The sequence below is a fragment of the Pteropus vampyrus genome, unplaced genomic scaffold (genome assembly GCF_000151845.1).
Source record: "Pteropus vampyrus isolate Shadow unplaced genomic scaffold, Pvam_2.0 Scaffold175, whole genome shotgun sequence".
Lineage (NCBI taxonomy): Eukaryota > Metazoa > Chordata > Mammalia > Chiroptera > Pteropodidae > Pteropus > Pteropus vampyrus.
This window is the reverse complement of record NW_011888956.1, coordinates 31,267-59,246: the sequence shown is the minus strand read 5'-3', so window position 1 is coordinate 59,246 and position 27,980 is coordinate 31,267. Positions and strand designations below refer to the sequence as shown.

General features: G+C 39.7%; 1 protein-coding gene across 2 annotated transcripts; it reads left to right on the top strand.

Annotated features, from left to right (window-relative positions):
- The first annotated feature begins 207 nt into the window (after positions 1–207).
- NET1 (neuroepithelial cell transforming 1) lies at positions 208–27,372 on the top strand. Of its 2 annotated transcripts, XM_011370790.2 has the most exons (12): positions 208–478; positions 7,066–7,132; positions 11,171–11,230; positions 20,778–20,885; positions 21,287–21,454; positions 21,830–21,892; positions 22,227–22,323; positions 22,461–22,537; positions 23,224–23,481; positions 23,891–24,061; positions 25,018–25,204; positions 25,544–27,372. In XM_011370790.2, the coding sequence occupies exons 1-12, from the start codon at positions 351–353 to the stop codon at positions 25,948–25,950; spliced, it is 1,791 nt and encodes a 596-aa protein (XP_011369092.1). In that variant the 5' UTR covers positions 208–350; the 3' UTR covers positions 25,951–27,372. The 2 variants fall into 2 exon arrangements, with proteins under 2 accessions (XP_011369092.1, XP_011369093.1); XM_011370791.2 differs by lacking the exons at positions 208–478; positions 7,066–7,132; positions 11,171–11,230 and adding an exon at positions 15,550–15,844 and having other exon boundaries at positions 25,544–25,950.
- The last annotated feature ends 608 nt before the right edge of the window (positions 27,373–27,980 follow it).

The following is a 27,980-nucleotide window of genomic DNA, read 5'->3' as shown; positions in this document are numbered from 1 at the left end:
TTATTCAATCAAACACTAACGTAGGTACTGCTGTGAAGCCCTTTTGTAGATGTGAACACTGACAATCGGGTGACCTTAAGTAAAGACTGTCCTTGAGAATGTGGGTGGGCCTCGTCTAATCAGTCGAAAGACGTGGAGAGGGGCGGGCCTCGCGTTTCCTAGCAACCGCCCGCTGCGTCCTGATTGGCTGGCCGTAGCGCGGCCGCCATTTTCAAACCCCGGAAGATGGCGGCGGTGGTGGCGACGCCGCGTACCTGACAGACACTTCGCTCGCGGCCAAAGCCGTCGGGCTCGGTGCCCGTCCCTGAGGGACTCCGGGCACCCGGCCACCGCGCCGCCCCCTCCGCGCCATGGAGCCCGAGCCGGTGGTCCAAAAGCCGCCCCAGCCGCGGAGGCGAAGCCGCCGAGCGTCCGAGTTCTGCGTCGGCGGGGCCGCGGGGCCTTCGCCCGACACCCCCGGGCCGGAGCTGGACGGCAGGTGAGCGCGGGGGGCCGGCAGCGACTGGGGGCACTGGCAGGGGCGGGGACACGGCCGGTCACTCCCTGGTCCCCTTCCCCGGCGGCGGGGCCGGTACCGGCTGGCATGGGGGCGGTTCCGAAATGCAAATGAGCCCGGAACTGTCCGGGGGGCGCGGGGGGGCCGCGGCGGGGAGGCCGTGACCCCGAGCAGCGTGACCTCTGACAGACAGCCGGCCTCCCGCGGAGCTGGGGCCGGGCTGCCAGCTGGCGCCCCTGGCCCCGTCGCCACTGCCCCGAGGCCTGGACCCAGTTGGGGACGCAGGGCCCGGCGTCTGCCTCGCGGGGCCGCAGCCGCGAGGCCTGCCCGGTGGGGTCGCGGCGAGGACCGCGGGGTCGACGCGTAGTCCGCGGAAGCGCTTGGGATGCTGCGGGTGCCGCGGGGTCCGAAGCGAGGTGTCCACGAAAGGTGTCGCTGCTGCCCCGGGAATGCGTTTCGTCTCCTGACTCCTCGCTTAGCGTTCCGTTGGCCATGCTCCGTCCCCTGAACGTCTGTAAAGCCTTGGGTTAGTGATGTTGATCAGTGGAACAATGGCTTTCACTCACAGCCACGTTTGAGGAGCCCTTCTTTGCAAATACTGTAAATAGCGGATGTAAATAAATAACGTTGGAATAGTTCTGTGTTTCTGCCCTGCGGGGCCTTGGGAGAATCCATTGAACATTATGTATCACCCTTTCAAGGGTTTTTTATAATATTTTAACAGATTTGAAGTAACGCTCTCCATGGGTAGAAAGATAATACTGTGATCTATGATCTGCCAGTAGTGATGGGCCTTACTCTTTGAATTTGTTTTTCCAGTAGAATTGCTGAATTTGCAGAATGGATATCCAGGGTTAAAGGCACGGTCTCAGGCTAGGCTAGTTATTTCTCCTGAGTTTATTTCTTCTGTATAAACTCAGATCTGAGGATTCCTGTTCCGTTTAAGGGAATTTAACTTTTTGGGTGGGCTGTTTGTCACAACGTTTTATACTAAATCAGGACATATAAACACAAATAATTGAGCCAGTTCTTGATAACCCAGGACTGTTGTTATTACTATTTCTATTAATAGTTGCTAAAAATAAAAGGATGCCACATTAGCTCCTAAGACTATCTGCTCCTACATCAAATGAATGTACTTTTTAAAGTTTTATTGAGATACAACTTGTATAACGTTCATCTGTTGTAGCGTGCAGTTTAATTATTATTAAATAATTATTTAATAATTGTTATTAAATAATTATTAATGATTATTGATAAATTTATAGAGTGTGCAACCATCGCCACAATCCACTGTTAAAACATTTCATCACCCCAAAGATTACCTCAGGTTTTGGGCAGTCATTCTCCACTCCCACCCCCAAGCCTGGACAGCCGTTGACCTGCTTTCCATCTCTGTAAGCTTCTGTTTCTGGACATTTCATATAAATGGAATCAGGCAATATATAATCTTTTGCATCTGCGTGTTTTTGCAGTTCATCTATATTGGGCATGCATCAGTATTTCATTCCTTTTTATTGCTAAATAATATTCCATTATATAAAATGAATAGTCCACATTTTGTCCTTCTTACCGGTTTTTGGAAAGTTGAATCGTTTTCGGTTTGGCTATTGTAGATAAAGCTGCTGTGAACATTTACATGCAAGTCTTTCTGTGGACCTATGTTTTCATTTCTCCTGGGTGGGTTTCCTAGCAGTGGAATTACTGGGTCATATGACAAACTGAAGTTTAACTTTTTAAGAAGTTGTCAAACTGTTTCTCAAAGGCTACTAATTTTTAATAATGTATACTTTTAGATATTTTTCTCTTCCCTCACTGTTACTTACTGTTTTTATCCCCTGCACCCTCACTTCTGAATTTGATGCTCCTGGTAAGGCAGCCTGAGAAGTGTATTAGAATCGCATAACACAGAGGTGCTAAGGTGGTGCTTGGAACTTGTGTGCTGGTTTCTAGATGCTCGACTGTATTCCAGACTAGAGGTGTTCTAAGAGATGTCTGTTGTTTGGGACTCTCAGATACAGGGGAGAAACCCCGCATGCTGTAGAGGGTAGAATCTACGTGATTATCAGCCCCTCCAGAATCTTTAAGAGGTAGAAGAGATAGTTCCTTAATGACAAAGATGCTGAGCAGTCAAAAGAGTCAGAGAGGTTTATTACATCAGATGTTTGATCCAAATAAATGAATTGTTTCTATGATAATTGTCTCTTTTTTTTTTTGCCTAATTTGCAAAGAAATCGAGAGCCTGAATATTTCAGCACCCCCAAAATCAACACATTTTAACTCTAGAGTATGGTTTACATCATTCTTTCTGCATTCCTGGTACCCTTGGCATTTACAGGTTATGTCTGGTAGTTTGTAATTAGGCTGAGGCATTTATTGGAGTTGCACTTGCTGGTGCGTGGGAGCGACTTCCTGAGCCAAGCAGCTACCTTTCAGCACTACTGTATTCTTGTTTTCACACGGGAAGCGATCCTTCTTAACAGATGTGGAGGCATCCCAAACAATTTTCAGTTACACTTTGTCATATTTCAGGTGTTCCTTTGCCTCAGGTCTTCCTTCTTGCTCATTTCAGCGACCTTCTCTGCTGTATTCCTAACATTGATCCTTCTATTTTGCTCACTTTTTAAAAACTTTACTTCGCTAATTTATTTTGGTTGTTTTACATTGTAAACCCTTAAATACCTTCCTTATTTTAAGCCAATATCTTTATGTTTTTGTAGTTTATTTTCCTTCTTAATCGGAGTTGTTTCACTTATATTGTCTAGTACATTTTATGAAAATGTTCATTGAGCTACCTTTCTGCCATTTATAATTCCAATTCAGCTCTTAATTATCTGCCATGATAGGAGAGGGCAGTGACACAAATCATAATCTCTGAAAATGTAAATTGGCTTAAGAATGAATGAGCAGGATGATTCTCTTTTCGAACATCAGTTTTACCATTGTAATTATGCTTCGTTTAGATTAAATCTAGTTTAGTGTAAAAATAATGCACATTGTTCAAAAACATACCAAATAATATGAAAGGAAGTATGTTAGAGGCAAGGAATAATCACAGTGGTGTTAGTAGGAAACACCATTTTATATACCAAGCTAGTTCCTTCATATATTAGTTTATTTTATGCCTTATGTTATAATTATTTCGATGTATAAGAAGGGAGATTGGACAAAAATTCTCGAAAAGATGAGAGGCAGTCACTTCTTATTTCAACCTTTAAATTCCTCTCTAAATGAACTGTTATTTGGAATTTTCTAGAAATCGTAGTTATAATATTAATAATGCTTTGTGAAATCAAAAAAATGTTTCCCACAAGGATTTAAAATAGCTATTACATTTTGAGTCTGACCTCTGTGAAAAATGACTATGTCTTTCCAAGATTTTTGAAAGTTGGCACTGTCTCGCATGTTTTCTGGGCACAATTTGTTTTTCGGGTTACTTTTTTCCATGGGTATTCAAAATAAATAGGTACTTGTTATTGAAATAGGAAAAAATAGCATTACTGTAAAGCTGATTACAGCTAGTTCTGGAAAGAATCTTGCCATCCAATGGGGAATATTTTTCCAGTTTGTTAACCTGTTTAAAATTCCTAAGAGCTATTTTTCTTTCCAGCTTTCAAACATAGAATTCATTCTGAGGTCAGTATGGTCGATTCTAGGGAATAAAGAAATGAGTAACTTTAGTTTTGTGTTCTCCCGAACACTTGTGTTTACTGAATATTTTAAGTGCCACTATGATTACCACTTTGTAGTAAACATTTGTATTAGATTTAAAATAACCCAAGAAATCGTAATTGCTGCTTCACAACCCAGGCCCCATAGATGGCTCTTTTTAACCATGTGATTAATATAACACTTACCCCCAAAGCAGTGTTTTTAAAAAGTGGTCTATGGACTTACGGTGCGAAGGTTCTGCTCTTCATATAATCTTGCAGCGTTTGTTTATAACATATCTATCGTGTAGTCATGTGAGTTATGTATTTCAGATGTCTTTCTGTTTAACTTACACACCTCGTTACAGTGTTTTATCAAAAAGCATGCTGTTTTCTTCATTGCTGCTTGCCTTTTCCACAGCTGCAGAATCGTTTCCTTCATTTACCTTGCTCCACAAATTTTTTGATCTCCAAGAGTAATCAAAGGCTTACTGTGTTTTAATTTGTTAAAAAGAAAGAGCAAGCCCAAAATGGAGTCACTTGTGCCCACACACCAGCAAGCCAAGGTTTCTGGCCTGACCTACCTGCAGGCCCAGCCTCCCAGGATGTAGTCTATGGCCAGCCAGGCCAGGTGAGGTTTCCTGGTCGGCGCTCCTGAAGTAATCCTGAAGTAATCTGCATGGTAGGTCCCTTCCCCTCAGGAGGGTGACCTTGCCTGAAACAATGTAGTCTTTTCCTGCCCCCTCTCTGCCTTTAAAGACCTATTTTGGGCAGCTGCTGGGCGCTCCTGTCTGTGTGCTGGATGGGATGCTGCCCAGTTCGTGAATCGTTCATTAAAGCCAATTTGATCTTTAAAGTTTACTTGGTTGAATTTTTGTTATTTAACAAATCTTTCCCAAATAACTTTTTAGGAATTATTTGCTTTAAATACCTGAAGATCTTTCTGCATCTATTTCTAATTATTATTAGTGGCGCCGTATTTCACTACGCCAGGAGCCTTGGTAGTAACTGAACCGGCATAGGAAGGAAAAGGAGAAACCTACGCATGTTGTCATGGTGGCCTCTTTCTACCCTGCTGCTTTTCCCAGACCTTGCTGCTGCCGCCTCAGCCCCTTGCCACCGACCGTGCGCCGTGTTGGAGCTGCCTCCAACCTGGTCTTCCTGCCAGCCCTGCCTTCTTCCCAGCCAGCCTCTTCCTTGCGTAGATTCAAACTGATGGCTGCCCCACGTATTCAAGATGAAGTCTTGCTCTTTAAGGGTTGTGGAAGGCCTTTCATCATGACCTAGCTCTGCGTTATTTCTTTTGATTCCCAAACATAAGCAACTACTTGCAGTTTCCTGAATGTAATTCATTTCACCCCTCGAACATTGCTATTCCCTATGCCCAAAGCGCCTTCCTCACTCTCCTATATGCTGTGCTAATTGCCTTTTCTCTTTGACTCAGCTTTAGTAATTCTTCTGTGAAGCTGTTTTGACATCCTCTTTCTCCTGTAGCCCTTTTCCCTTGTGTTTCTTTTAAAATATAAATAAACTCTGCTTTATATTTAGCTTTGAAAACTACAGGAGCCCTTGTATTTGATTTAAGCTTGCAAATTATTGCAGGAAAAAACAGCCATTTGTGGTGTTTCTGTAACTTACGATGAACAAAGACCATGAGGATCAAGGATGAGAGGCGGAACATACGAAAGGACAATGGCCTGACAACTCAGGAAGCCAAACAATAACTTCTATAACAGTTGGCCCCAGATGCCCAGGACTCGATCAATAACTGCCAGCTTCCCTAAAATTGGTGCTCCCTTCTAACTTAGATTCAACCAGAGCAAGACAAATTGCGCCCCAATCAATCACATAGGATGCCCTGCTCCTAGTTAGCCTGCCTACAGCTCCCCGCTGCACACAGCCTCAGGCCAGGGCACATCTGAAGCCATCTCTTTTTTCTACTATAAAGTTATTCCTCCGCAGCCTGCTTCTTAGTCTGCCTTAATGCAAATGATGGGGGCCTTGCTATAGCAAGCTCTGAATAAATAGCATGTGCTTCTCTCATTTGGTTCATCTTCATTTATTTCCACAAGGGAGGAAATACTTATTTACATCTGAAGTGATTAACAAAAGTATAGTTTATAAACTGTCTTTATTTCCTGTGCTAGTGATGTTTTGTTTTTTTACATATTTTATAAACATAGAGGTTTATATTTTATAAAGTTGAAGACAGATATTTGTCATAAGAATTCTCTATTTCTTCACATTGAATGGAAAGATGACAGAAAGAAAAATCTGTCACTTAATAATAAAGAACAAAATCCTAGTCAGATTTTAATCTTACTTGAGACGTTTGCCTCAGATGTAATTCAAAGCTTTTTATTTGGTTTATTAATTTTAATTTTTTTAAAAAATCAGTACATGGAAGAAATTTAATATGAAATGCAAATTAAATGTATTTAGGTTTTATTTTTTATAAGAATACCCTTTTATTCTTGTTTTTAAAATATTAAGCATAAATGTGAAATTTTATCCAACAATTTTTTGCATCATTTACTGTTTTTTACCTATTAGTGCAATATATAACGAGATTTCATATAACTGAAACATATGTATATTCCTAAAATACATTCTGCTTGGTTTGGTGAATTATTTTTTTTTATATATATTCTTAATCTAGTCACTAATTTTATAAAGGTCTGTCACCTTTGTAAAGATTCTGACTGGAAAAAAAAAAAAAAATCTGACTGAGAGTGACCGGAACCTGTACCCTGATTTTTTTTTTTTGCGTACCCTCCCTCTTATTTCTATGATTGAATGTTTAAAAGGCTACTTTAAATGATTTTGAAACTATGAAAAAGATAGCTTTTTAACTGTCTGGTGCTTTATTTTAATGAAGTTGCTCTCAGTTCATCTACTGTTTTAATTTCCTGTTAACAGACACTCCCTTCGGAGAGGTAGCTCCTTCACGTTTTTAACACCTGGCCCCCACTGGGACTTCACTTTGGTGAGTAGACACCTGGGTTTTTTTTATTTAAGACGTTAGATAGGATTAATTCCTGGGTTGTCTTTAAGTCTGGTGCACAGTTCAGTTGTCTGTATTTCTCTTGTATATCTTGAGATACAGAGTTTTTGGCAGTCTAATTTAATTATTTTCTTTTCTGCTAACAAACTGAAGGAAAATTTTATTTCAATTAAATATAAAACGTACTTTGAAAACTACCAGACCTATTCATCTTTATATAATCCTTCCTCTTATTCCTGCTAGTGTTAAAATTAAGAGATTATATTATGAAATGTAAAGTTTTTTATGCACATAGTCTTAATACCTTTTTTCTTGATTGAAAAATACAAAAATATATATGATGAATGAATTATTTTGCTATTAATCATTTTAGTATAGAGGGACTGCTTCATTATTTTTAAAATGAGACTTTACAGAGGCATTATCTAACTTTGTCCAAAGTGACACCAGAAAATTGATTTTTTTTTGTAATTAAAAACTCATTCATTACCTTATAGTACTCAAATAACTAAAGTATGTACAAATAGAACATGATTCTTACACTTTTCTTGTTTGAGAGAAATAGCAAAAACGATTCTGTTTCTAGTTTGCCAGACTTCTCTTGTGTGCACGTATTGGTGATGTGCTGATGCATTTAGCAATACATATTTAATTTATGTTCTGTTTTTTTGGTCTTTAATTTATATTATTATTGGGAACTCCTGTTCAAGATTTCTGTACTCTTATACTGATTACATATATTAATTGGTCAGTAAAGCATTCATCAAAAGTGTCTCCTGATTTTAATGCAATTTTATATTTTCCTTTGAAACTTTTATCATCTTGATCCCTTTCCCTTACTAGCTGACGAGACTAAACTTAAACAGAAAAAGTTTAGAAGTGTCTCCAAACTTGATTTTGCAAGCCCGTCAGCAAAAATATTTTGAACACGTAGCCTTGATATATTTACTTATAATTTTTATGCATGGACCACCATTATTAGCTAATATCACAAAGCACAATACTCATTTAGAGTGAGACATAATAGTAGACGTAAATATGTATTTCGGGTAGCCATGATAATTTCAGTTTGAGACTGACTTCTTATTGGGTCTGATTAGGTCGCCATTGTCTTTAACCTTATAATGTGAGTGATGATAAGCTTATCATCTGTAAATTAGATATTAATTAAGCTTATTTTTAAGGGTTAAGAAATGCATTTAAAAAAAGTTCTAACGTTTTCCTCCTGCACTCTAGGGAAGATATCTTGCATAGACTCAGGATGGGTGTATGCCACTTGGGAAAACACTTGTAGATGTGTTTTGTAGAAATGTCTTGTGGTTCATGTATTAAAACTCTCGGAATGCAATTAAGGAGTTTTAAGAGAGAGAGATTTATAATTTTTAAATACATAGGTTAAGAAAGGAACAAAAATTAAGCCTCTAACTCAAGAGGTTAGGAAAAGAATAATGAAGCAAACCAAAGGAAATAGAAGGAAAGGTAAGAGTGGAAAAAAATAAAATCAACACCCAATCATGATAAAATTCTTGGCAAACCAGAAATAGAATAAAAAACTTCCTTAGTCTGAGACCTACCACAAACAACAACATATGATAAAATGTTTAGGACATTCCTTTCAAATTTAGAAAAAGCCTGCTATCACCACATCTATTCAGCATTTACTAGTCTAGTGTTCCTAGCTAGCACAGTAAGACGGGAAGACAAATTAGGAAGGAAAGGACAGTATGATTTTATTACTTAGAAAAAATGTGATTGTCTACACAGAATATCCAAGGAGATATTAATAGCAGCTATTAGAACTAATAAGAGTTCAAGCAAGGTTTATAACTTTTTATAAAAGTTATAAAAAGAAATCAATAGAATGTATATATACTAGCAATAGACCGCTAAATATAATTTTTAAAGATGCTTTTAATGAAAAAACAATTTTGAAAGCTAGGAATAAATCTGTGAAAAGATCTCAGTTTGGTGAGAAATATTGGAAGCATTAATAAAGAACATAGGATACCTAATTAGGTAGAAATATACCATTCTCATGCAAGGAAGACTCAGCATAAAAATGTCAGTTCTCCCCAAATTAATTCATAAATTCAGTGTAGTTCTAATAGAAATCCCATGAGAGTATAATAGATCTGATTCCACAATTTCTGTGGAAAAGTGGAAGGCCCAGACAGCAAAAGTAGTGTGTAAGTCGGGGAGCGTAAGACTTACTGTATTAGCTATTGAGACTTACTCCAAAAGTACAGTGATTACACAGCATATAATGGGTGCAAGGATGGATAAATAGACTGATGGAACAAAACATGTATGTGAGACCTAACTGTGTCATAAGCATTAGGAAGGAATGGTGCTGTCAAGAAATGGTGTCCAGGGGTGCTGACATGTTGGCTGTTTCACCTCATTCCTTGTACATACAAAATAAACTCTAGGTGGATTGAATATATAAATACGAAAAAGCAAAACTTTAAAATGTTTAAAAGAAAATATAGAAGAATGTATAAAATTGTTAAATTTCTTTATACACATGCCCACACATGTACAATTTTATATAAATGCGTCAGTGTGATCATGTACGTGCTTTTTCCCCTCAGCACAGTCTTTTTGCTTGGCAATTTCCTCCCATATTTCCCCCCACCCCCTCCGTGTAAGTCCTTCGGTCCCCCAGCCTCTGCTCTAGCCCAAGTCAGCCACACCATGTGTATCCCTCTCTGTTTTGCTCATATAGTTATTCATGAATATACACACAGCCTCACAGGTAAGATACACAGATGCAGGATTTCACTTAGTTTGCTTTGCAAACTTAGGATCATATTATTATTCATACTCTTCTGCATCGTCTGGATATGACCTTAGGATCAATAAAGATTTCTTGAGTTCTGTCACCCCATTTTTTTTTTTTAGTTTTTTCTAATTCTGATTTATATTCTTCCATGTCTTGTATCATTTTCTTAATGTCTTTTAGCTAAATTTGAAATAGTGTGTTACAGCTTTTCTCCGCTTCTTTAAGCATTTCCTTCATTCCCTGCAGGGATGTTATTCTTCCCTTTGTTCTTTTTTTTTTTTTCCTTAGAGTTGTTTTCTGTAGGATTTGACTTGGAGAATTTTCTGTTCATTTTAATGAACTTAGTTTTCCTGAACTTTTCACAAAGAGGCTTGGTTCAGATAGCTTTTGTAACTTCATAGAGCTCCCCCTTTTGTTGTTTTCAGGATGGCTTGCTTCTGAGACTTCCAGGCTCCCTGTTTTTGCTCCACTTCTACCTGGACTTTATCTTTCCTGTCCTCTGTTGTCCCTGTCCTGCTCGATTTCGATTCTACTCCCAACAGTTTCTCTTCAAGGCTGGGTCAGGTCCAGGTCCTGGAAGGGAGCTATGTCTGGTCAGTTTTGAGAGTTCACAAAACCTAGCTCTATCACAAATAACCTGAAAAGATATTTCGAGATGTTGGAGAATGAAATGTTACTTAAAGAGTCTTCAGTATTGATTAAGAACCAGGAATTAAAGATGTATACACAGTTTTGCCACTAATGGTGCCAGTAGGACTGAATGAAGGTGATGAATGACTGGAAGGTACTTCAGGGATGTGTACGTCATCTTCCAGCTGATAAATCCTGCTTCAGGCAACAAATCTTACTTTGGACCATGAGAAAATGATTTTTTTTTCCTAGTGAAGACCCCTCCCTCCCATAGAATAAATAATGTGTTCCTTTCTTTAAAAAATTTGTTGCCTAAAAACTCGACAGCCTTTGACTTACATAAGAGTTCGGTTCTGAAAAACTTCTTCCTAAGTAGGTTTTTTAAAAGGATAGCATCACTTCACGACAAGAGATGATTTAGTTGGGTGCACTATTTAGACAATATATATGGTAGAGATCATTTATGAACATCCCTCGTAAAAATATTCTCATAAACACAGCCAAAGACTTCACTTTTTAAAGTGATTTTTCTAGTTGTATAGAGTCTTGGTTTAGTGGAGTATCGTGCATTCCTTCTGTATAATAATGAAATCTTTTTTTTCTTATAGAAAAGAAAACGAAGAGCAAAAGATGATGATGTTGTAAGCCTTAGCAGCCTTGATCTGAAGGTAAGCCTTACTGCTGTCAAAGAAAAGCATTTAAAAACATGGAGATAGCATTTCTTTCTATGCTAAAAGAATAATGTATCCTGGGGGGGTTTTTTGCATTTTTAAGTGTAAAGAAAAAAATGTAAGTGTTTATAGTCTTTTTAGTAGTATTTAATTGATCTGGATCCATCTTTTCCCAAACCAAATTCTTAGTAAGGTTTGCAGACACTTAAATTTTTTAATCCAAATGCTTTTTAAAAGCTCATACCCACATACAGCTTTATTACTAACTTCTTTCATACTCATCTAGTCCAAATGCAATTACTTTTTTCGTCATTTTTTTTTAACTCATTATTAGATAGTTTGGAATTCTAGTTCCTCTGAAGTTCTGTTTTATTGATCTTTCAATCGGTGCTTCTTTTTTTAGTAAAACTTGAAATTCTGTGTTTAACTAACCTATTTTTAGTGCGATACATAGTAGTTATTTGTAATCGTGAACTCTAGAGTTTTAAAGTAGAACATGCTTTTCTTATATTTAGAAAAAGACCTCAAAATATTTCTCATGAACTCTGGAATCTTTTTATACACTTATATAATTTTTAAATATATGTTTAATTTAATGATATAAAACATGAGAGCTATACAAGGGTTGAAAATACAAATGTTTCTCTACAGACTAAAAGATTTTTAATGCATCCCTCTCTATAACAAGGTCCTTATAAACCTAATTACAAAGTTATAAAAAAGCAGGTTAGCGATTGCACTTCACAGTATCCCCTGTAGAGGGCAGCAAAGAGCTTAGACTTAGTTCTCTCTTCCCATAGCCATAAACTGAATCGGGATCTCTTCTAAAACTTAAAACAACTGGATCTCTTATCTTTTTACTTACCTGCCTTGATAGAAAAAGGCTGGAAGGCAAATAATCTCTCGACTTTCTTTCTGGTTCTTTCTCTAAAATACTAGCAGCTCTTCAGCAAACACCGTCCCGTGCTGGGAGACTGAGGTTTTGGACCTGGCTCTGCCCCTGGCTTCCAGCCTGACCATGCACCAGACATGTGCTGAAGGTGCTACACTGAGTGACTTCTCTGCACAGCGTGTTCCAGTGGGTGCCGAGCAGGCCAGATTCAGCCCTCCCAGCCATTGATTACCCATGCGACTTGGGACGAGACTCTTAAACTCTCCAAGTCCAGATTTCTCCACCTGCAAATGAAAGTAATAATACATGCTTCGTAAAGTTGGCTAAATAAGATAGCATGAATAAAGCTCCTAGCGCAGAGTAAGGACTGATAGCCCCCTTTTCTTTTTTGTGGCTGTCTTTCCACGTCCTCCTAAGAAAACTGAGGAGGACGAGTTAGTGATCTCAAAGGACCCCTCCAGCCCTTGATTTTATGAAGCGTTGCTGGAGCCAGGACGCTCAGGCTCGTCACTCGGAGTGCTAATTGAACACTCCGTGTTCATTATTGCTTTTTTTAGATGCTACCTGCAGTTGTCAAAATTATATTTGGACCACAAACCCGAACATTCAAATGAAACTAAGATTTTAGGGTTGGCGAGCTGGGATTTTTGTGCTACGACTGTCACCATGAGACCCTATTTGGCTCCTGTAGGCTTTTTATTGTTACATATGAAGACTTCCACCTTTACCTCATGGGTCCCCAGCTGAAGGGGAGAAACGAGCTATTCCTTCCCTTCATTATCTTGGCCTTATCTGTATCAGAACTGAATAGAAAAACCTAGTTCGGAGAAAGACATCAGGTAAGAGACGCACGAGATTACCCTAGAAGCTTCTTTCCTCTCGCTGTGCAGAGGTCCTTTGTTCCTTTATGAAACTAAGTGGCTGTACTGCTGAAACTGACAGAGCCAGACACCTGGCTTCTAGCTTAGCCTCTCACTGTCTCGGAGGGCTTAGGCCGATCCGTGTTCTGACCCGTGACATTTAGGGAACTGGATTCCATAATCTCTAAGGTGACTCCACTGGAATGCTGTATAGAGCTGTCTTCTACAAACAGCTCCTCTGAAGGCCAGCTGCATCGTGTGTGTCAATGCACACATATTGATGACCGGGCGATAAAGGATAGATGGTGAAATATAACCAGTCTCCATTGCTAAAAAAAAGTCTCAGTGCAGGAGGACGAGTTATTACCATCATCTTGGATACGAAAGACATTGGTGTTTACAGAAGAGCAGCATTGGGCCTTCCTGCAAGAACACGGCCCCGCAAACCTTCGTAAATTGTTTTAATAGATTATTTGTCATTATAAATAGTCTGTGCCCACTATTTATTTGTCCTACTCTTTAACCTCTGTAATAGGTCCTCCTTAGACTCCTAATCACTAAATCCATGAGTCTTTCCTTACCCTTCTTAACCTTTTTGCTGTAATTAACACCTTTTCTTCCCTTGGCATCTTGCTCTCTTTCCTTTTGACTGTTCCATCTGCAAAATTTTTCCCTTAGCATTGGACCCGTCTCTTTTGTCCAGACTTTCTTCCTCAGGCATCTCACTCCCTCCCAAAGCTCGGACGCTGATCCCTGTGTGTCTGACTCCTCAGTTAAATCTCCCTGCTGGCCTCGCAGTTTCGGGCAGCACTCCTGCATGCTAGCTCTGTATTTCCATTTCCATGTTCTTCCACCACCTCAGACTCGGTATATGTAACATGAAACTCAGGATTTTCTTTCAAAGCTTATTCCTCCTTATTTCTCTATTCGCATTAACAGTTACCCTCCTAACTTTAAAATCATAGGCATCTTCGACTTCGTGCATTTGTTGTCCCTTGCATGTATCCTGCTCCTACCTGACACAGAGTTCTTGATACCCGCTTGTGATTTTTGTGTTGCTTCCAGTGAGTTATCTTTCAAACCATTTTAAACACCACGTTATAACATAAGGTGCATTTATCTCTTGCATCTGCCCCTCTCCCTCTCCCCTTACCCGTAGCCCTTACTTACTGCGCGTTCACACATACCACCCCGCTACGTTTTTGGGGAACACCATGCACATCTCCCCTGCTCAGACCTATGAGAGCATACCATGGCCTCCAAGGCACCACTCAGCTTGGAAACCTGCCAGAGTGGTTTCTCCCGAACTCCCGTAGCACTGACTAGCTGTACAGCTTATTTTAGAATCTGCAGAAGCTGCCCTGCATTAGTCACCTCTCCATGTGGCCTTACACAATGGTCTGGTAGCACTTTAGGACCAGGGATGAAACTTACTGTTTTGTATCACCCACCGTGTCTAGAATAGTGCCTTCTGCATAATAGAGTTTTCAAGCTTCTCTGCTCCTCATAAATCCTAAGAATAGAAGTGTTTTTGCAGATTACCAGCATTATATGATTTATAGTAATATATACAGTTAGAATCAAAATCCTACCTTTCAAAATAGAATACAGTACTTTCTGTTAAAGAAGAAAATCTGCTTTGTAGCAGGCCTACCAAACCGTCAGAAGTAGTGTGTTTTCATAGAGGAAAGGATTTAAACAAGAAATTCAGACTATCACTTGTATGTGGCTTCAGGCAGGTCACTCCACCTCTGTGAACTTCATTTCTTCACCAGTAAAATGCAAGACTTTACAAGTAGGCCTTTTTACCTTATTGGGGCTATATCAAGATCAGTTAATTCACAATAGAGAACAACCCTGTTATACGTTTTTAGAGTAGAAATCACCTTTTATGTATTTATGTTCTAAAACATCTATTACACAGATAATCAGATTTGCCAAGCAGAAGAAAAACTCTTTGCCTTTAAATCTAGGCAAGGCCCGCGCTTTAAAATCTGAGGGAGCCCAACTACCTTTTGCCCACAGCCCTGGGGAGATGTGCTTTAGGAAAGAGTGACCTGAGGGTGCCCACTGCTCTTACTCTGCTGGTCTTAAGAAAAAAAGGTAGGAACCGGTTGGCAGAGACGTAGGTAATTTTACAACTGTGACTATGCTTGTACTCGTGTAAAATAAAGGCAAGCTCCTGGATAATTAGGCATCTCTTTAGCATATACACATTTTAGCTCTGAATTATGATTTCCTTAAAGCTGCCAAGTTGTCCGCTCTAAATGCCCTTCTAGGTGATAGAGTTTTATAGAAAAAGGACCGCGCCTGTGACCAAGCGCTGGAACAGGTGACCTGGGTGAGCAGTTAGTTTCTCTTTGGGAGTGCTTCGGAACCAGGAAAGGCTTAGCCAGTGGCCCGGTTTTCTTCCCTGCTCGTCTTCCTGTACACATTCCAGACCTCTTCTTGGAAAAGAGCTTGCTTTTGCACAGCGAAAACTGAGAAGCCTAGGTGTGCCCGGCTGTCAGTTAACTGGAGTCACGTGCTCCTTAGGTGCCCGCCCCCCGGAGCCTGGCCGGCGTTGGCCCCGCCCACAGAGCCCTGGGGTCTGCGTGCGTTTCGCTGCGGCTCGCAGAGGCAGGCAGCTCCGCCGCGAGGAGGCGGGGGCAAATGGCTGCCGAGGGCGGCTGAGCGCGCCGAAAGCTGTGCCGCTGCGGGGCTCGGAGACAGGGCTGGCCCGGAGGGGGACCGATTCTGAGAGTTCTGAGGGGTACCTGGTAAAGCATGGTGGCGCATGATGAGATCGGAGGTCTCCTGCCTATTAAGAGGACCATACGAGTCCTGGATGTGAATAACCAGTCCTTCAGAGAACAGGAGGTAAGACTTAGAGAAGAATTAAGCCAAAGGAGTGTTTTCTAACTCCACGGAACTTTTAAGATTTTAACCATTTGTTAACAGTACAGTTTTAAACTTAACTTCTGGCCTTACTGAGTATTACAGTATGACGGATTCAGATGCAGAGTTGGAACCGGGTTTCGGAGCTGCGGTGTAAGTTTAGGGGCTATGGCATAGCTAGGTTTATGCATAGCGTAGCACGAGCGTTCACAGACTTGTACACGAAGAGATTTGAAATATATGTGCTACTCGTTTGGGTTAAATGGGTCACATTTCTGATGCTTAGTACAGTTGCTTTTTAAAAAATAACTTGTATTTATATTACTCAGTCTTAAGAACTGCTTTATGGAGTCGAGAAGGCTCCCCTGAAAGATAATACTAGTGAACAAATTGCAATTAGATCGCTATCTGACCTAGAGCTCATTTTTCTTTTTCTTCTCACATCTAATAAGTTCATTGTGTATGACTTTTTTTCTTCAGAAAGAAAAATAGGTTAAAATATTTAAACCAATGAATTATTTTTTAGATACTGCTGCCCTCCCTGCTTTAATTTTCTGAAGCCGTTTTGGTTTTTAAAAGTCTTTTTGAATAGTTATCAAAATAAGTCAAGAGATTTTATGCCATTTTATTTAATTTTGACAGCTGGTTTAACACTGTATGGGTGGGTATTCCATTTATACTGCATACTACAGTATACCTACTTTAGCATGTCTGTATTCAATTAACTCTGTACTACTTACCTTGATTGTGGTGATGGTTTTGTGGCCATATCCATATATCAGAACTTCCCTAATTATATACTTTAAATACGTTCGGTTTCTTGCGGAGCTCAGTGAGGCTTTGTGTCACACACACACGCCTTCCGGTGTTAGAGAGCTGCCTGAGGAGGTCTGCTTCCATTCGGTGCGGTTTAGCTCTGGGTTTTGTTTTCTGTTTGTTTGCTTTTGGTTTTTGCTTATATGTTTTCATTTTCTCGAAATGTCTCAGCATTGCCATTGATTAGAGCAAGTTGTACGTGGTCATACTAAAACTGATCTTTTTGTTTGGTATCAGACACTAACTATGTTTCTGGCATACCTTTATACCAAAGGTTAAAACCGCCAGGAATGTTGTCAGGTTTTAGTACTAGCAACACAGCGTTAAATAACTAAATTTGACTATTTTTATTACTACGTAGAAAGGGAAGAAATCACATGTGATCAGAACTCAGTTTTATCTCTTTATAAATACCTTTTTTTCGTTCTTATTTTAAAGTCCTTCCCACATGGAGATTATTTACCCAGTAACCCAAACAAATAAACCCAGACACATACTGTTTTTTATTTAAGGGTCTTGATTTGGTTGACTGTAAAAGAGGCCCTCCTGAAATACACCCTCTTACATGACACCATAGGTAGAAAAAACCCTTTTACAAAAAAGTTGAATTCACAACAGAATTTTTCCATATTGTTGCTTTTATGTGTAAGGTACATTCCAATAAAAGACTTTAAATTGATCTTACCAATTTTCTGTTTATAGATATCCAGAAAACACTGAAGACCTAAAAATCTGACTATGTGTGGATTAGTAAAATTATTGAATTTATTAAAAACTCAGTCTAAACGCAGATTCCCCATAGAAATGCTTGTGATTGCCAAGCTAAGCTAGATAGTCTGGTTAAAAGCTAAGCTAAATAAACAACATAAATTTATGTTAGAGGGTGTTGGGTGTTTTTCCCGTCTAACTGAACTTTAGCCCTGGTGAAAGGTCACCTGTGGTAGAAAGTTCTTTGAACATGTAAAACTTGTTCGTATTTTTTAGTTTATTCCTGTAAATATTGTAGATTTTCAGATTGTCTTTTGAGGGGACCATATAGTTTCAATATCTGTACCCGTTCTTTAAGCTTCTTGTATTCACCATAACGCTGTTAACAGCATTCCGAAACAAAAATAAGTAACAGCAACAAAAGCAATACGTAAGCCTTATCTTGGGAGCCGGTGAGATAGACTCCTGCCCCCTCTTCACTCCTCACCTCTAGACACCGTACCTACGCCCTGTGTGTACAGAGAGCCAGTGGTAGGTGTGATACCGGTTCTCGGAAACCTTGGTCTTCGAAATATGTTTTATGACAGTGCAAACGTTTAGGTTCTTAATAACCAAACCGAGATCATTAAAATCATGCATCTGGATCTCTAAAGAAAAACTTCTGGGTGTATCTCACAGTGGCCAAATCCCAACCTACATTTTAAAAGACTTTTGTCCCAACCTTATGGGTGGCGCGTGAATGCCTAATCAGTCCATATCATTTTCCACAAAAGTTTTCCGCGTGTCAGTTTTTTCAAATAGTGTGTGTCTTGAAATTAGTGAACCATGTTCAGCATTATGGCTTCACATTTCAATCACGTTTTTTAAGGTATCCGTTAAAATTTTTCATATTTTCGAAATATATGTGCTAAAAGTTTGTATTGTGTCTGCCAAGCATTCTTCACATATGTCCTTTTAGTAAGGCAGGAAGGTTACTGTTGGATCCCCGGAAGTATGTGCGAAGAGTACAGAGGCGCCCGCCCTCCCACCACCCCCGGCACCGCCACCCCGGGTCCTGACGCGGCGCCGTGCTTTCTTACCACGGCTTTTTAAGAGTCTCCTGCTCCACTGACTGCGCCAGCCAGGCGCTCTGACCAAGGCCTTCTAGATTAGATCACCTCTTAAAACGAACATTCTTTGTGAAGAAGTGAGATCGTAGATGGGTTTCTAAAGGACTAAGGAACATTATTTAACCACCAAATACTGCTTCGCATAATATCCTGCCACCCTAAAGAGAAAATCCATAAGCAAAATCCACAGTTGTTTCAGAAAGATGTTATAGATGTGTTTACATTTAACTATCTAAATCTAAATTCTATAGTTTTAAGTTTCAGTATCACATAATTTCGAGTTACCAGGAAAACAGTAGTTGTACAATATCTGATCTTATAAAGAATTTTATTAATTTGATTTTATGTAATAAGATAGATATCAAAAATTACTTTCCTCCCAGCTAAACTAACGCTGCCTTTCAAATTCACTGGGAAGAGTACCTTTCCATAGACTTTTTAATTGAAATTAAAGATTTTGTGATTACTAAGAAGTTAAATTTGTTATGCTTTGACCAAGGAAGAGGAAATAACCTCTTTCCAAAATGTGGAACAGAACTTTCTGGTGACTGCTTTGTTTCTGGTTAGCGCTGGCACACTTACTTCGTGAGGTAATTCTATCTCCATTCAAACAGAAGACTCTTTGTACTGTCTTTACTAAACAGAAAGGAATGCCTCATGCCAGACCTTCTGCCCAGGCATGTGTCACTTCAGTCTTGCACACTTGTGTATTGTAAAGGCATTCACACATGTCCTCGGCCACACAGTGTGCCATTTTGCTACATATCTTAAAGGTTTCTTTTTCAGTTCATTTAACATTTGCACTTGAGTGGCTTTATGTTCAGTTTTACTTTTGGAGTTAATTATTTGCGGGGGAAGGGCTGGTCTACAGCTCCACCTCTTAAGGCCTTCGAGGGCTCGAGTGGATTATCTGCAACCCTCTGCGTTAGGGGGCCTCGTTCTTCTCTGATTTGTGTGTCTCCCGTCGAGAACTTTAATAAGTCCAGTTGCTTCTTTGACTTTTCAGATCATTTAAGTTTCTCGGCAAAGAATTTTGACTCGACCATTTTATTCTTAAATTGCTCTAAATGGATTATTTTTACTCAATTTCCATACCTCTTTTTCATATGACTTCAGTCATATCAAAGAATTTTTAGAAAAACATATTTCATCTAGCACTTTTAAATGGTAATTTTATCTTTAAGTGCGAATTTTAATATAAAATTTTAATTATATATCTTTCTGAATTCTCATCAAAATTATTTTGTCAAGTATGCCACAATTGTCAAAGGCATCAAGTACAAACAAATAATTATACTCCATAGATATCATAAAGGATTGGCGTGTTTTTTGGTCGGGCCTTCTTTACTTCAGTAGCTGTGTGAGTCATCTAATGGTATGCCTCCATTTTCCTAGCAGGAACATAGGAAAATGCAGTTTGTAAAGTTTTGAGATCCTTGAATAAGAGGTGATATATTTGCTATGCTATTATTATTAGTTTTAAAAATAATACATGTACAATGATAACTATTTCTCATGAATTTGTAAATAATTTCCCCTTAAGTTAATAAATTAACTATGTGAGAGAGGATCTAATTATTTATAAATCCCAACATTTCCATGGTAAGTGGAAATATTTCTAAGAAAAATATTAGTAATAGCTAAAACAATAAGATGTCGCAAGCACTGTTCTGAGACCTTTAAACATATCCTGTTTAATCTTTATAACAACTTCAAAAGAGTTCTCCTATTAACCTCATTTTGCAATTGAGGAAACTGAGGCCCAGGATTGTTCCCTAGCGAGCACCTCTGCTTGAGCACTTCCCAAGACAGGGGCCTCACCGGCTTCAGAGCCAGCCCGTCCCATCATCAGACAGGCTCACTTAAGGCTGTTCTCGCATCACACTGAAGCGTTTAAGGGGGAAATGATGTGAAGCCTAGGATCTGCTTTAAAATATTCCAGTGGGGCGGGCACGAAACATAGTGCCACCCCAAAACTGTCCAAGCTGAGCGGTAAGTACTTGGGGTTCATTATGCTATTCTCCACCTTTGTGTATGTTTGAAATTTTTCATAAAAATGTAGTTTCTTAAAAGTCGAACTCTATATCATACTAAAAAGTTTTACAGGATTTTAGAATCTAATTTGCTTGTCGATTTTAGTTTTTCTTATGTTTAATGATAATACTATGTTCTCGGTGATATTCAGATATTTGGCCTTTCTTAGACCGCTTATTTTTTTAATAAATTACTACTGCTCATTAGTGTTCTCAGTATTTTAACCTAATCTGTTTTTGTTTTTACAGGAGCCAAGCAATAAAAGAGTTCGACCTCTAGCTCGAGTCACATCCTTGGCCAATTTAATCTCTCCTGTGAGAAATGGAGCAGTCAGACGCTTTGGTCAGACGATACAGGTACGTGGGGCCGGGTGGGGAGCAAGCAGTGTAGTGAGGGCCGTTTGACAGAGGCCTGAAGCTCGCGTTTTTCTTTGCGCTGTACAAACAGGTTTACCTTAATGTACTTCACATCAATTTTCTTTTTGGAATATGCTGGTAAGAAATATTGTTACCAGAACACACTTAACTTGATTATGTGCGCATCTTATATCAAAGCATGGTCGTGGATAGCTTTTATTCCCTAAAAGGAATTTTGGCTGATCAATATTTCAGAATGATAAAGTTTAGATAAGTGACTGTTTTATGCATCGAGAAATTCTCAGAACTTTGTTTTTAATTTGATTTTTTTAAGAAGAAGGAATAATTACTGTATCTTCCAAATCTTTTCTTCTTTGTTTACCTCTGTTTTCTCTTTTAAGTCATTTACCCTTCGTGGTGATGGCAGATCCCCAGCTTCTGCCCAGAAGTCATCGAGCAGATCAACAGTCCCCACACCTGCCAAAAGGAGAAGCAGTGTCCTGTGGTCAGAGATGTTAGACGTCACTATGAAGGAGTCTTTAACTGCCAAGGAGATCCGGCGTCAGGAGGTTGGTTGGCGTCCAGCAGCAAGGCCATACATGTCGGCTTTCACGCAAAAAAAAAGTCCCTGTACTTTGAACATATGTTTTGACAGGAGACTGGCAAATTAATGCCCGTGGCAGAATCAACTTACATTTTTGTGTTCGAGTGGCAACTCCTAACACGTGTTGAGTAGCACTTTGTGACAGGTGGCAGTCAGCAAACTTTACAACTCTAATGAAAGGGTAAAATCATGAAAGCTGGCAGCCTCTTGCTTGAGATTCCATTCTGAATTATAGATTTCAGACTGAGTCACTTTAAAAGGCACAGTTCAAAACATTAGTTAAATAATGGTAAGTGTCAGTTGTATCTAATGACCTGTGGTGTTTGCTGGATTTTTTTAGGCAATGTATGAAATGTCCCGAGGTGAACAGGATTTAATTGAGGATCTCAAGCTTGCAAGAAAGGTCAGTAAGTAACTTTTGATCATATGCCCTAGTTTTTAAAAATTACATTTCACAAGTTCTAAAGGATAGTTTTTTTTACCTTTAGAAGAAGAAAATTAGAAACTATCTACTGGCGAATACTTTTTTTAGATGAGGTTTGTTAGACACATCTCTTCAGATGTGAGTATCCGTAGGAGAGTCTGTTTGGGGACTAACATACACTTTAATTTTATGTGTAACATAGAATCCACTCTAGCTTTATATAGTTAGTCATGCTTGCCTTTAAGTACAGATCTCTCATCATGTTTTATTTGCTTGATCTCTTTGTGTGACACGTTTCTCCCCCCGCCGATAGGCCTACCATGACCCCATGTTAAAGTTGTCTATTATGTCAGAAGAGGAATTAACACAAATATTTGGTGATTTGGACGCTTACATACCTCTGCATGAAGGTAAACTATGCTACTTAATTTTTATTAGTATCCGAACAGCAGTAATACAAGTAATTTTAAGTCTAAACTACTAATTTAGTGCTGAATTATTTAAAAAGTAAACCAATAATTGGTGTTTCTGCTTTTTTACACTTCAGATCTGTTGGCAAGAATAGGAGAAGCTACTAAGCCTGATGGAACAGTAGAGCAAATTGGTCACATTCTTGTGAACTGGGTACGTCACGACTCGTTTAGATAGTTTTTACAGGTCTGCCATACTTGTCATTTTTGATGAGTATCAGATCGCTTTGCTGTAGTAACTGGATTCTAAAGACAGATAAACAAGGCATTATAATTGAACAAATTTATGCACCTACAAGAAGTTACCATCTCTGTTTAAAATACTTCATGAATGATGCAGTTTTATTTATTTTAAAACTGTGTTCCTCCTTGGACACAATTCAGACAGTATATGCCATTAGTTACGTTCATTCTTTCTGTTAACATCTGAGTGCCTGCCAGATGCTGCGCTCTGCTCCAGAAGGCATCGCTGCAGGGTCAGTGATCAAAGACAGTGTCCGCGTTTATGATCTAGCGAGAGGATAGCCAAGTATATGAAGGCTCAGTGTTGGTGACAGATGTGACAGGTGTCCCAGGAATACAGAAGACTAGCATCTAACAAGGCTGGGGGAAGTAGAAGTCGCAAGTCTTTGATTAGGTTTAGCCAAATTAGGGAAATGGGGAAAGGTGGTTCTGATGTCAGCCCAGAACACTACCCTTCCCCCACTGTTAACTGCAGGAAAATGTCAGCTCATTAAAACTTTCAAGAATAGCTGTAAGTTTTGTTTCATGTTCACAGGCTTACTGAGGGACTAAATCGCAACAGGAACTTACACCCTGCTTTCTGTTCTTACTCTCCAGTTGCCAGGTCTGAACGCCTACAAAGGCTACTGCAGTAACCAGCTGGCAGCCAAAGCTCTTCTTGATCAAAAGAAGCAGGACCCCAGAGTCCAAGACTTCCTCCAGCGGTGTCTTGAGTCTCCCTTCAGTCGAAAACTAGATCTTTGGAGCTTTCTGGATATTCCTCGAAGTCGCCTAGTCAAGTATCCTTTACTGTTAAAGGAGATTCTTAGACACACTCCGAAAGACCACCCTGATGTTCAGCTTCTGGAGGAAGCCGTAAGTAGGCCAATGAATGATTCTTACCCTGCAAATTTATATGTTCGCTTGCTTTAGAAAAGTGCACAATGACATACTCAGATTTTTTGCATATTGAATCAGCGTAGTGAAGTGTTCTGTACGTTAGTGTGCTGTTCACTGAGCAATAAAGATGTGACACATACTTATATTGTAATCAGAAGACTGATTCTAATCTGGTCTCTTTCCCTGGTTAGCTGTATGACTTTGGGCAAATCACTCAATTTGATGCTGTTTCTCCATCTGTGAAATGAAGGGACTGACTGAATTAACTGATTTCTAGAATCCCTTCAAGGTTTACAATAATTCTGTCATTTTAGTGAGATGTTTTAGCCCTGTAGGATAAATTAATGTACTGAAAATGCTTCATCAATTTTTTGATAATTTTTAGGTATTGATAATACAAGGAGTTCTCTCTGATATCAACTTGAAGAAAGGTGAATCCGAATGCCAATATTACATTGACAAACTGGAGTATCTGGATGAAAAGCAGAAGGATCCTCGAATTGAAGCAAGCAGAGTACTGCTCTGCCATGGGGAACTGAGGAATAAAAACGGACACGTGAGTGTATCTCGGTGCTAACACGAAGTGAGGTTTCACTTTCCTTTCCAGCCCTGTTTAATCTTCCAACACAAATTATGAAGCAGGCTTGTAAAATAAATTCATCACCTAACAAAGGAAGGTTACTCGTTTTTATTTTATGTTATCAGCTTGGATAAAGCAAACGTTTGGATTCTCTCGTTACAGAATGACTTAAATGTCTCAGGAGAATCGGTAATACTTTTTTTTTTTTTTAGTTCTGAAGCATACATCTTGTTTTTCTAGGGGTTCCTTTCTAAGTAAATTATTTTATAATTTTAATAAAACATTCAAAAATATTTTTGCAGTTTACTGTATAGTGATGGAAGTCGTTTTTAGACAAATTCTACAGCAGATTGAATGAAAGCAAACTTATTTTTCAAATCTTAATTACAAAAATACCTGCTAGAACTAAGTGTAAGAGTGGATGGCATTTTTGTTTCATGATGTGCTTTTCAGAAGCCTAATTTATAAGTCAAGGTTCTCTTTGGGAAGAGTTGAAATCTGACATCTCTGATTTCTCCCGTGAGTCCTAATGTTTTTAAAAGTTTAAATCTCTGTGGGATGAAACAGACCCATTAACATTTTGCCAGCTTGCATTTTCTAATCCTTGTTAGGAAGCTGGTAGACAGTCCTGGTGTTGCCAGTGACGTCACACCGATGGCCAAGGCTCTGGGGAGCAGCATTTACAGAGCTGCTGCTTAGTCTGGGGTCACACGCCAGTACACATGTCTGCACAGTTTGAGGTTAGCATCACTCTCCAAGTGGAGCCTGCCCTGCCGTGGAGTCACCGTCCCTGTGGGGTCCCTTGTAAGGGGCTTTCAGCAAACAGATGTGTGAAATCCGTCATGTCAGATCAAGTTACTTTAGCAATGGATTTGGGTGCCCTAAAGTCACAAAGTTCCATACTTAGGAAGCTTTGTTTCCTGTTTCTCCAGAAACTTTACATTTTCCTGTTTCAAGACATCTTGGTTCTGACCCGGCCTGTTACACGAAACGAGCGTCACTCCTACCAGGTGTACCGGCAGCCAATCCCGGTCCGGGAGCTGGTCCTAGAAGACCTGCAGGACGGAGACGTGAGGATGGGAGGGTCCTTTCGCGGGGCTTTCAGCAACTCAGATAAAGGTGAGTCCACGAGTTTCAAAGCAGTTTACGTAGACATTGCTCAGAACCTGAGCGAATTTCATTTTAGTCTAAGAGTTCTGTCCCTACACGGAGAATTAAAAATGACGTGGGTCCCCCGGTCCCATGCCTGTTGCTCTCACTGGGCTGTCAGGCGCTGCACGGCTCTGACAGCAGCAGCTGTTTCTGACAAGTCCCGAGTAGGCTTCGTTTCGGGTCTCTACCTAATAGAAGTGCGTGTCGTGTAAATACCAGCACCCCCTTAAGATGTAGGACCCTCTTAGCCTAAAATAAGCCCTTTTTAAGTTAGCTTTCCTTTTCTCTCCATTTTTATTTCTCTAGCTAAAAATATCTTTAGAGTTCGCTTCCAAGACCCCGCTCCGGGCCAGGCTCACACTCTGCAAGCCAATGACGCGTTCCACAAGCAGCAGTGGTGCAACTGCCTTCGCGCCGCCATCGCCCCTTTCCAGCCGGCCGCAGGGCCGGCCGGGCTGCAGGGTCTGCCGGAGCTGCACGAGGAGTGGGAGGGGGGCAGCCCCTCCGCCGGGGGCGCCGGGCCCCAGAGGAGGGCGTCCACCACGCCCAGCGCCCCCCAGGTCGGAGTCGGTGGGGACGCTTCAGAGCGCGGCTCCCCGGCACATGCGGCAGACGGCGTGAAGAGAGCCAGAGCGCCGCGGACGCAGTCGGGCCCCCGGAAGGCGAGGAGCAAAGCCGAGCCCGGCGGCCGGCGGAAGGAGACCGTGGTGTGAAGGCGCCTAAACGCGCACCGTCTGCTTTCCCGCCTGGCGAGCGTGGGCGCGCCGCAGGGTTGCTTAGCACCAGTCTTAACACTTCCTGTGTTTTGGGTTGGTTTGGGTGGTTTTTCCTTTTTCTCTCTTTTTTTTTTAATGGCAGCTAAAGGTATATATACAGGTTACTGTTAAAATGCAATCTTTTTTTTAGATATTTTCTCAGATTTAGAACATTCAAGCCTGGTGTTTTTAATCAAATCGAATAGGTTTTCTCTTCATTCTGCATTCATGACTTTTCAATACCAACCAACCGTGATATTTACAATATTTGCCAAAACTTAGTATTGCAAATACTGGGATTTTACCAGTGTTTCTTTGATAAACTTTGTGTGCAGAATTTGAAATTTTAACATTGGCACCTAAAATATGGAATACTTGTAATATTTCAGAATTTTTATCGAAACATAAGTTCCTTGGAAAACAAAGCAAAAACATAAATAAGTTTCCCATTTTGTCAACTGGAACACTTTATATTTGTTTTTCACTGCTCAGTCCTCATTTCTCAGTCATTTAACCTGCCAGTTATTTAATTTTTTTTTTTTTTACAGTTTTTAGTATTTGCTTTTATTTTTTTACTTTGATGCCTTTTCAAATCGGCACATCTTTAAAGTATTTTTCTTGATTAAAAATGGGTGTGCGTTTGTATGTATATATATATATAAATATATGTTTTTTAAATCATATTAACTTTACCAGGTGAAACCAAGCCATACTGTTTTTGAGCCAATTAAGAAAATTGCCATTTTTAAAGTGTAGCATTTCAGAGTGGTAAACACACATGAAATGACCCGGTATCTCTGGACTACTGAAAGAAAACGACGTTAAGGATTTTGTTGAAAGTTTTAGTGTTTGACAAGCAAGAGGGAGGCCGATGACTGGTGATAATTAAAAAAAAAAAAAAAAAAATAGGAAAAAGAGAGTAGTTTTGTCTTAAAGTAAAAATGTCTGGTTGTGCCAGAATGTGGAAGGAGATAGTAAAAACTAAACTCGAGGGTGTGTAGTAAGTTGTAGAAGGTTGGGGGAAGTGGACCTTATTTGCCTTGGTTTACAATACCTGCAAATAATGGGTTTGAAAAGAAGCAATGAGGTATGTTGAAAATTTGACGGTATCAGATTCATAACAGGGAAAAAAAGACCGATGAGTCATTTACTATAAAGTGTTTCTGTTCACATGAGGTCGTAGTCTTTAGGGGTGAGGAGGAAAAGCCCTGTGTCCTGGCAGATTATAGTGGTGATCAGTTCAAGTAAATGTTGACAATTACGTGAACTATATATTTTGCCAGTGGAATGAAAATTGAAAAAGACTGTAAATAGATCCATCCAAATGATTTCTCTGTATAAATGAATTATACAATTAAAAAAAAAAAAACACACACATAATCACCCTTAAAGCTTTCTTGGCTGATGGATGTTTGGGGGATGTTTGCCAGAATGTGTTGGAATGACAAAGGAGGTGATGGCAAGCCTCACAAAAGTTTTAAAAAATCATACATACTTAAACCTTTGAAATTCATTGATGAATAAGAAAGATTCACTTCGGTCGCTTTCTGCATCTTATTAAACCATTTAGAAGTCAGTGTAATCAGAAACAGCAGTTGGCTTCAAGACAACTGAACATCTGGCCACTGTATTTATGATAGGCTAATAGCAACGCATCATTAATTTGATTAATTTCAGATTTTAATTTACGTGTCTCAGCTTCTTAACCTAGACTGAAGAAACATCAAGCACTTGCATTGTATGGACTTAATTGGATTCTAAATTGAGCAAACTTTTAATAAGACGATCAGAAATATCCAGTGTCAACTGGACATTTGAAGTCCAATCATTATTATGTTTTTACATTTAATAGTAGTACTATGATTACAGTCCCCTTAAAGACACATGCTGACATATTTATCGATCAAATTGTATGACGTGTATGCCGTCTGGGATTTCCTTCAAAGTTACGGAGCAGGAAAATGAGGATAAAAATGAGACAAGATTGA

Excerpts from the sequence above, each read along its gene's own strand:
- NET1 (XM_011370790.2), top strand. The coding sequence starts at position 351 with ATGGAGCCCGAGCCGGTGGTCCAAAAGCCGCCCCAGCCGCGGAGGCGA. Across the intron at positions 479-7,065 it reads GGGCCGGAGCTGGACGGCAG|ACACTCCCTTCGGAGAGGTA; the intron begins GTGAGCGCGGGG and ends TCCTGTTAACAG. Across the intron at positions 22,324-22,460 it reads TTACATACCTCTGCATGAAG|ATCTGTTGGCAAGAATAGGA; the intron begins GTAAACTATGCT and ends TTTACACTTCAG.